Raw genomic sequence first — 9,513 nt, forward strand, 5'->3', positions numbered from 1 at the left:
ATTTGTACAGGGAATGCTTTGCTCAAGTAACCATTTACCAGTACTCAACTTCCTGCTTTACTGTATAGAACTTCGACCCATCTGATCATCTTTGCAGGAAACCCCATCCTCCGCAATACTTCAAACATGAAATCATGTTCAACTTTATCATAAGCTTTTTCTAGGTCCAAATTAATTATTACTATGTTTCTTTTCCTCTCTTGTACATCCAGTATGACATATCTCATTAACCATAGGGTCTCGTATATCCTGCTGTCAGGAATGGCACATGTCTGTTTTTCTTGTATCACATCTGCTAAACAGTCACTCATTCCTTTGGCCAGTACTTTTGCCATCAATTTGTAGTCTACATTTAAAAAGGTTATTGGCCTCCAGTTGCCTAACCCGTCTTCCTTTCCTTTCTTGAGTATCAAAATTACCACACCCTCTGCAAAATCCTTCCCCGTCTCCCAACCCTCCATTATTTCCTGGTATATCTCTATTATATCTGTCCCCAGCCATTGCCACATTTTTTCACAGAACTCCACCAGAAGTCCATTTCTTCCCAGCACCTTCCCTCTCTTGCAAGCTTTTAAGTCCATCACCTATCTCATACTTAACTTCTCCTCCAATTTTTGTTTCTTTACATCTTCTGTTTTTTCCTTTATCCCCTCAAGAAACACCTTCATCTTTTCTCCATCCACTCCTCTTCTTTTGCACAACTGTTTATAAAACTCTGCCACCACATCCAACACCTTTGCTCTCTCTCCTGTTTGGGTTCCTTCTTCAGTTCTCACTGATTTCAGTTCCTTCCCTTTTATCCTCAATTTCATCGAAAAATACTTACACCATCCTTCCTCTTCTCCACCCAAGGTGCTCTGGTCAGAAAGATTTTCTTATCCATTTTCTTTTTTAACCATCCTTCAGTCCGTTGCTTTATGTCTTCCAGTTCTTCTTTCACTCGTACCCCTCTTACCGCCTCCTTTAATAATTCCTGCTTCCTTGCCTGTAGTTTTTCCAGATCTTCCACCCTCTTCTTTGCTTCTCTTTGACCAATATTCCTGAAAAAAATCACTTATTCTTCTCTTGAGTATTTTCCACCACTCCCAGAAGCTTTTATAGTATTTTTACAGAGTCCTCCATCCTTTATACAGTTCCACATATTCTTGACAGGTCTTCTCACCTTGTAATAATTGAACACTTAACTTCCACATCCCTTTCTGCCTACCTTTTGTTTTTTCTAAACTCACTCCCATTCTCAACGTCTGGTGATCACTGAAGATCACAGCTAAGATCTCCTTCTTTCCAATCCCTGGCCCATTTGATATTAATACAAAGTCAGACTTCAACACCTGTCTCCCACTTGGTTCCATCCTCGTAATCACCTTCTCACCAGCCCATACATCCTTTAAACCCCTTTCTTTTATTATATTAATCAGTACTTTTGATGAGCTCTCTAGTTCTCCCTCCCCTCCATCTCTTCTCCTACCCCCTCCTCAATAATGCAATTAAAACCCCCCCACCAGAATTTGCTTCCTACCTCCACCTACATACAACTCTTAATTTCTTAAATGGAGTGATCCTTCTTTTTCTTTCAGCCAGCATGTATATATTAAAAATCTCTAACATCTTCTTTTCAAATTCCACCACCACCTATTGCAGTCTCCCTTCCACAATCACTTGCACTTGCCACACTTCCACTTGGTAACTCTTGAGCAAAATTGCAACTTCAGCTGCTTTTGTTTGTATTTGATCCCACCTACCACGATGGTCCCCAACCCCATCTCTTTCCAAAATGCTTGTAATCCCTCTCCCATAAGATTCCACACTCCTGCAAAAGTATTATGTCCACTTTTACCCCACTCAATATTGGCATAATCTTATCCCACCTCTTCCTCGATAACACACTTCTGGCATTTATAGATGTAGTACACAACGTCATGCTTGTCCACTTAGATTTCACATCTCTGCCACCTTACGAGTCTTCTATGCTGCTGCTTCACGCCGTCAGCTCTAATCCTCCCTCTCCTAGCACCCCTGTAGTCTTTGTTGTTTTATTGCTTTAACATTTAAAAAAGGTTCCCTTCCTCACACATTTCTGCTTACCTTCCCCCTTTCCCTCTCCATTAGACCCAGACCATATTAGCTCAGATGAGCTTTTCGTGAACCCATCTCCCTCCCCATCTCTCTCTTTGTCTGCCACCTTCTTTCTAAGCTTCATAGCATGTGATTTCTTGCTTTTCCCAATTTGGCTCTCTTCTTTCTCTTGCTCTATCCTCAGTCCTCCTCCTCCTTCCTATATCATTCTTTCCTCTTGCCCTTGTCTCTTCTCTGTCTCAAAGTCACTTGTTCCACCTAATTTTCCTTCTTTTCCCTCCTCTGTTGCCAGATGCACCACTTTACCTACTGAAATTTCATTCTCTTCCTGCTCTGCTCTTCCTTCTTGTGGTGTGTCCTCCAGTGTCATGCATTCTGACTCAACATCTTCTTCTTCCCCACTTTTCCTTTCTTGTCTCTGCTGCTCCTTTGTAGATCTAGCTGTATTTGAGAAGGACCACGGGCTTTAGCACTGTAGGTGTCCCTCTTCCCTGCAAATAACACACTTCAGTATTTCTTGGCACTCCACCACCCCATCCTGTTTCCCTTCACATCTTTAGCATGTTGTGTACTGTCAGTATGATGTAGAGGTGTGTGAGGCAGGCCCTATTCGATTCAGATTCAGCCCAGATCAGGGACAGTGATTCAATTAATTGATTAGGATCACTGTCCCTGATTCAGTTCAGCCGAATCCGAATCTGAAAATTTGATGCTGTTTAGAGAATCAGTGATTCGGACACAGATAATTTAAAAGTTTTTTCTACATACCTTGAGGCAGCAGGCACAGCTTGTGAGCAGTGTGATGCTGGGGCGCATGGAGCATCCCACAGGAGTGCAGGGGGACCCTCCACGTGCTCAGTGGCAAACCCGGAAGTGCTTCCAGTCCACTTCCACGTCTGCAGGGGAGCATGCTGAGGGGGGGACCCCCTGTGCCCCCCCAGGCTCGGCGATCGGCTGCAGGGGGACCCTGAGTGCCCCCCCCCCAAACCCAGGAGGCACCAGTCACCAAGCCGGAGGCACATGGGGGGCCCCCCAGATGTCCCCCCGGCGGACCCAGAAGTGCTTCTGGTCCGCTTCTGGGTCTGCTGCCAAGCGCACTGGGGAACCCTCCGTGCTTCTGTGGGATGCTCCATGTGCTCCAGCATCGCAGCAATCATGAGCCCCTGCTACCTAGAGGTATGTAGAAAAAACATTTAAAGCTGTCTCTATGTCCAAATCTCTGAGTCTTTCTGAATCTCTCTGAATCAATTTGGAGGGTTCTGATTCGATTCGGAGAGATTAAAGCGTCTCCTGATTTGATTCAAATTCAGAGATTCAGCCACCAAATTGGGCCAAATCTCTGCTGAATCGAATCAGGGACCGAAGCTTTGCACAGCCCCAGTATGCTGCCAGGCGTCCTTCTTGCCCACACTTGCTACAGAATTTAGGCTGTCCGAAATAAATTGTAAACCCCCAGTGTGGCCCTACTTGGATTACTGGTGGTAAGTCCATATCCCACTTAGCTTTCTCTCATCCACCTTTATTACCACCCAAGTTCTCCACGACCTTGCCCATATACTGTATTTATCACATATCTTCTCAACATACATAACTTTTTGTACATAATTCTCCAACCATTTTTCTATCCCCCGCATCTCAGGCATGTCCGTGCACATTTAAATAATTAGCGTCCTTTCTCTTGTCTTTTCGCGCCCAGTAAAACTCACTGGGGCCACTATTGTAACCTCTCACTGCGGCCACTACTCTGCTCCCTTGCTGGGGCTTCTAGACCTTACGCCCCTTGGGCCTCAGCTTGGCCTACGGCCCGCTCAGGCCTCAGGTGTCTGTCAACATGCCTGGGCCCTGTGCTTTTCTGTTGGGGTGTTCTCCCCTAGCCTTTCCCCTCCACAGGATCACCCACAAGGCAGCGAGGGCTGAAGCTTCCAGAGCCTCATCCTAGCCTTTCACTGGGGAGGCACAGATGTGGCATTTCCTGAGGGCTGCCACGCCACAAGCAGCCCCACCATGCCATCCTCCCCAGCAGGGTATAGTTTTAGGTCATGCCCTAGGACTAGGAATCTCCTCCACCTCCATAGTTCCTACCCTGACCCTCCAAGATGTTCCTGGGAGCAGCAGTACTCTGGACAGGAGATGTTACTCTGGCAGCATCCCAGCAGCAACAACTGACTCCACTCCTCAGGGCCTGCTCTTATGCTGAGGCAGCACAGCCTTGCTCCAATCAGGCATCCTGCTGGCTGTCATGTGATAGCCTGATTCACTCTGCAGCCACATGCAGGCTGCCTCACAGCCTGCTCAGGCCCTTAAGGTGGCAAGCACCCACAGGTGTGCTGCCACACGTCCTCTCCAAGGCTGCCACCAATGCTATTCCAGGCTCTGAGAACTCTTCTTCCTCCATCCCAGTGCTCCAGCACTTTCCCCCCCAACACCATGTTTGTCTGGCCACTGGGCGGGCATGGCTCAGCGTAGCCATGGCACAGAAGTGGGATCTGACCCCGACCCAGCCCAGCTGGGCCAGGTCTGGGACACTGTGGTCCAGGGGTGTGTGGGGCGGGGTTGGGGGCAGGTGAAACAAAGCACTTTAAGGCTGTTTGCAGACAAAAGAAAAACCAAACAAACTCACGCTTTCCCAGAAACAGCAATGCGTTACTTCAACCCAGCTCTGCAGCATCTGTATAGACTGGGTGCTTCAGCAGTGCTTTTTGGTGGGTTTAGCTAAAGCTGATTCAATGTGCTATTAAATAAAAGCTCCAAAAAAAGCCCCACTAAAGTCCCCACTATTTACAGATGCTTCAGAGCCGGGTTGAAGTAACACACTGCCTCTTTTGGGCGTGTGCAGGACTCAGCACAGGAGTGCGCCGAATTTAAAATAAAGCACTTTTTGTTTTGTTTTGTTTTTAAACATCTGCAAAGCAGCCTAGGTGCTCAGTTTTAGCTACTTCAGCAAGACAACTAGGTTACTCTCTTAATTAAAAGGAACAACATAGCTTGAAGGTTCCTCTTTGATGAGAAGGCAAACTGACCTGAAAACTGCCCTGTTTGTGCTCTCCTGGTCATTTAGGGTGCATATACATATGCAGTGAGGCTGTTCCAACGCCCTGTAATTAGACTCAATTAATTGAGTCTACTGAAGCTTGGTAATTACTGCGCTCCAGCAGACTCCAGTGTCACGTGTATTAGGGTCCCCACACTGAAAAATGGTAGCGGGGCCACTTTAACTAAAGCTCATTATGAGCTTTGGCTAAAGTGCCCCTGAAAATGCAGGGATGCTAATACATGTGACGCTCCGAGTGCTTTAAGTAGAGCGGCTCTCGGATCCCCTCTAATTAAAGTGTGTGTGTGTGTGTGTGTGTGTGTGTGTGTGTGTGTGTGTGTGTGTGTGTGTCCCACTCACAGATCAAGTCTGTAAACACCCTTAGGGGATTTTCTTTTGTGCTTTCATGGGCCTAGGCTAGCTTCACCCCTTTATTAGGGACTTGTGAGGCCACAGGCAGCAATTACTTAACAAGAAGCATGTACCACCTGCTCAGAGGAAAACCTCCAAACAAACAACCAGACAAACACTCACCAAACACACAAACAGACCAAATTCACCAACCTCACTTCTCCCAGAAGCAGGATCTGGTGCCTGGCTCCTCTTCCTCTTCCTCCTTTTGCCACCAGTGAACTATTTGCAAACTGCCATGTTTGCTCTCCTGGGTCTGACCAATAGGACAATAAAGTTTATTTCTCTTCATTATCTTTTATTTTTAAGGCTTGTATGACACAGAGTTGTATAGATTTGCTCTGTTTTAAATTGAGTTATATTGATCTAGTAGGTGCAAGTAAAATTGATGTATATCAGGTTTAAAGTGCTGTGAGACTGTTCATAGACAATGCTACACCCATTCAATGAAGTCACTTTAAAGTCGCACCTGCAGTTATACCTGTGTACCTTCTGGATACATTTGCTTCCTCCAACTTCATTGGTCAAAGGAAGTCGATTCTCTGTGTGGGAACAACTGGTGCTTGTGATGGCAACAGGCAGGGACACAAGGGCTTCCCAGACCTTGCTGGGAGAAAGTATCCGCACCAAGGCAATTCTCTAGGGTTTGTGAAATGGCTGAAAAGCAATGTAGAAACCAATGGAGGATAATTCTGAAAACTAGATAAGAAACATGTTGTAAATTAGCTGAGACTCAGAATGTCTAGCTGATCTTCCCACGTCCCCCTCTATCTCAGCACACCCACCCTTCTTATTTTGGCTCTGTTTAGCAACCAATTGTTTTTCTCCTTGCTAGAGCTAAGTGCTTGGGGCTTGGTTTCAGGACAAGTGTCTGCAGTGCCCACTGACTTCATTTGTCATCATTGGTGCTCAGCACCTCTGCAAACCAGGCAGATTTGAGACTTAGGAACCCCTTCTTTTTAGACCATACAGGAAAGGAACTCTAGCTATGAGAGTCCTCAAAGCCAGTCCTTGCAGATCAAACAAAGTAAAACTACAGGCCAGGATGCTTTTAACCACAAAGATATTCTCAGTCAGTTCAGACCTGGTGTGGGAATGGGAAAGAAAAATCCTTCCTGGCCTAATTCAGTTATCTCCTATGACTTTAGGGTGCTTATTAACAAGTGCAACAATTCATTGCATCAACCAGGAATCCCACATAGATTGAAATCAGAGGAATAGTTGGAGCCCATTTCTGTGTAGCCTGGAAAGGGCATAAGGGAAAGCATTCATTATATGCATTGCAACTGATTTAAATCTCTCTCTTCTGCAGATGGAAAAGGATATGAGAAGTGACACCGAGGAAAGTGACAAGGGTGAAGAGGAGAAAGAACAGATGAGGGAGAATGAGAAAAATGGGATGGTACATTTTAACAACATCACAAACAACAATTGTATCCAAAGTAATGGAGCCCAGCAGCGAAATACCAAAACCCCTTTTTTAGTCAATGGCTATGCCAAAGAAAGATAGCATGGGCTAAACTTCCTGCTGATCCTGCCTATATCAAATTCAGGCCACTGTCCTATGTTGCTCATTATTTGGACATAAAGGGATATGATTTTAATTTCATAGTTACGTTTCTACTTCCCACGAACCAAAATTGCATATTGCCGCTAGAGATGCAAAGGTTGCTTTTGTTCTGCTATCCAAAAAAATGTATTTTATATGTTGTAGTTTTGAAAAAGAAAGGGATAGAAGGGATCAAAGAGACTTGGTTTTAACAAGTTTTTTTATTATCTGTGTTTATCTTGAACAATACTTTGAGCAACTGATAAAACCCCAGAAATTGTAACTTGCAGTCTTAACTGAGTAGTAGTGTTTGGCAGGAATCTGTTAATCCTAAAGAGTACATTCATGGAAATACAGGCATAGAACTACTGATGATTAGAAATAGAAAATAAATGCTTCATGTTTTGAGCAGGAAAAGGTCCCCTACTAAGCCGTAAGTATGAATGAAAGTCAAGGAGACTAGCTAAAAGGAAGCTGGAGAAGTCTCCACCTTCCTGGAGAAAGGTGGATGTGTCCCACAGCAACAGTGTCGTTACTGGAGGGATCCTAGTTCTCCCTAGGTATGAGATTTTCAGGTCTGTTCACTTTGTTCCATGAATGGGATTATAAGACTGAGATAGGATCTGGAGCCCAAGCACTCAGCACCCTATTTAGATCACAGTTTAGATAAACAGGATTGCCAACAGTCAGCACTCCCCTTTCAACCCATTTCTCAAATCAGTATTATGTTAGAGACAGGAGGGAACAAGAAAATAGACATTTCAGGAGACTGCCGCGTTTGTGGAGACCTGGAGCGTAGCAGGTGCCAGGCCTCAGCAGTGGCCGCAATGCTCCCTGGTGGCCACATAGTACCTGCCCCACTTTGGCTTTACAGGTACCCTTCCCTTTTCTCCCTCCTGCCACACCTTGATGTAATTGGTTAATTTATAAAAAGGGAGGAGGTTGCCTAATAGTCCTCAAATGAGCCTTTGTCAGTCTTCCAGCTGGCAGGTCCTTCCTGGACCCCACTGGTCTCAGTCTTGCCCCTCAAGTGCAAAGTGAACCTTCCTGGCCCATCTGTGCCCTCTGGACACTAATAGCCTAAAGGCTAATTTTGTGGTCTCCAACCTCCCCTGTAGGCACATCCATGCCTTGCAGATGTTACCATCCAATCAATCTCCCCTGTAAGGACCTTGGCCTTCTCATCCTCCGTCCCTTTCTTGCTGGGCCTACTAGCTCAGGCCCATTGTGCTGGACCTGGCTTCTGGGCTCCAGCCTCCACCCTACTCCTAGGCAGTGAACCTGCTGTGGCTTTGTCTCCATCCTGCACCTGGGCATCACGTCTACTTTTCCCTGCCCCTGGGCTCTGTCTGCCCTGCTTCCGGGCTCTGCTAGGACCTCCACCATCTCTTAGTCCCAACCCAAACTACCAATATAAAATTTTAACAAAGGAATAAGCCCTCAAGCTATAACCTAAGCTCCTAACTAGATCTGGAAATAAAGGCCAGTTCATTGGCTATCCTACAAAGCTCCCCGCTGCCCTTGGTCACATTCCCTTGCAAGTCAGTAGCATTGTACTTGCATTACTCCTAGAGTAGCCCAGATATCAGCTGAGAGCATCTCTGCAGCTCTCCTGCCCAAGAGCTCTTTCCTCAGCAGCCTTCAGCATCAGGCTGCCCTGACCTGGCTCAGGCTCTAAGCTTATATGCTCCCATCAGCCCTTCCCCTCTCTAGTTAGAAGACTTGCCTGGGCTGGCTGCAGGTATGCTCCTTTATCTTGTTGGGCTGCTCATTGCCTAGGCAACAACATTTCCTTGCTGCCTGCTTTCTCACAGTTGGCTTCTGTTTAGATGCTTGGGCTCTAGCTGCTGCAGTCTTTCTCTTAAACTAATAGGGCCCCTAAGCTCCCTGTTACATAGAGGTCTCACCTCCCTGAGGGTATTGCTATGGGAATCGAGCTTTTATGAAACATGCATTGTCCTTTCTCCACAGAAAGGGGACAGGGCAGCTGCTGAATCTTATGGACTGATGCTTTAATTCACTATTGTGGTTCCAGGACTCTGCTGTCTAGTTTACACTCAAGAGCAGAAAAGATTGAAGCATTTTTCCATGAAGTCATGATGCAACTGTGTTAGTTCCCTTTACATGTCTTGTACATTTGCTTGATTTTTATGTACTATATATATTTTAGTGACTGGAGATAATAAAGCCATTAAAGAGAGAAAATTATCATGAACTGAATCATTATCATGCCGACATACAAGCCAGAAGGTCATGACAAGCGAGAGAGAGAAAGTGAGTGGGAGATAGAGAGGACGATATAGAGAGAGGGCTTGTGAGCCAATCACAGCTTTTTTTAAAATAATTTTTCCATGTTCCAAGCCAAATCAGCCAAATCAGTTCCAAATCCATGAGTCAGTCCAGAACCAAGTGGTCCTACTACTGGCAAACATCCACCCCCATCTTG

The 9,513-nt window shown here is 45.7% G+C and overlaps 1 protein-coding gene across 1 annotated transcript in view; it reads left to right on the plus strand.

Annotated features, from left to right (window-relative positions):
• The window catches only part of LOC102368101 (ceramide synthase 4-like), a gene marked incomplete at its 5' end in the record, with an annotated part of 29,147 nt that extends 19,875 nt beyond the window's left edge, over positions 1-9,272 (plus strand). Inside the window, one exon of the mRNA XM_014527453.2 lies at positions 6,831-9,272. Within this exon, the coding sequence (XP_014382939.1) occupies positions 6,831-7,028 (198 nt within the window). The remainder of the gene's footprint in view (positions 1-6,830) is intronic.
• Positions 9,273-9,513: the final 241 nt, after the last annotated feature.

Source organism: Alligator sinensis, unplaced genomic scaffold (genome assembly GCF_000455745.1).
Source record: "Alligator sinensis unplaced genomic scaffold, ASM45574v1 scaffold1016_1, whole genome shotgun sequence".
Classification (NCBI taxonomy): Eukaryota; Metazoa; Chordata; order Crocodylia; family Alligatoridae; genus Alligator; species Alligator sinensis.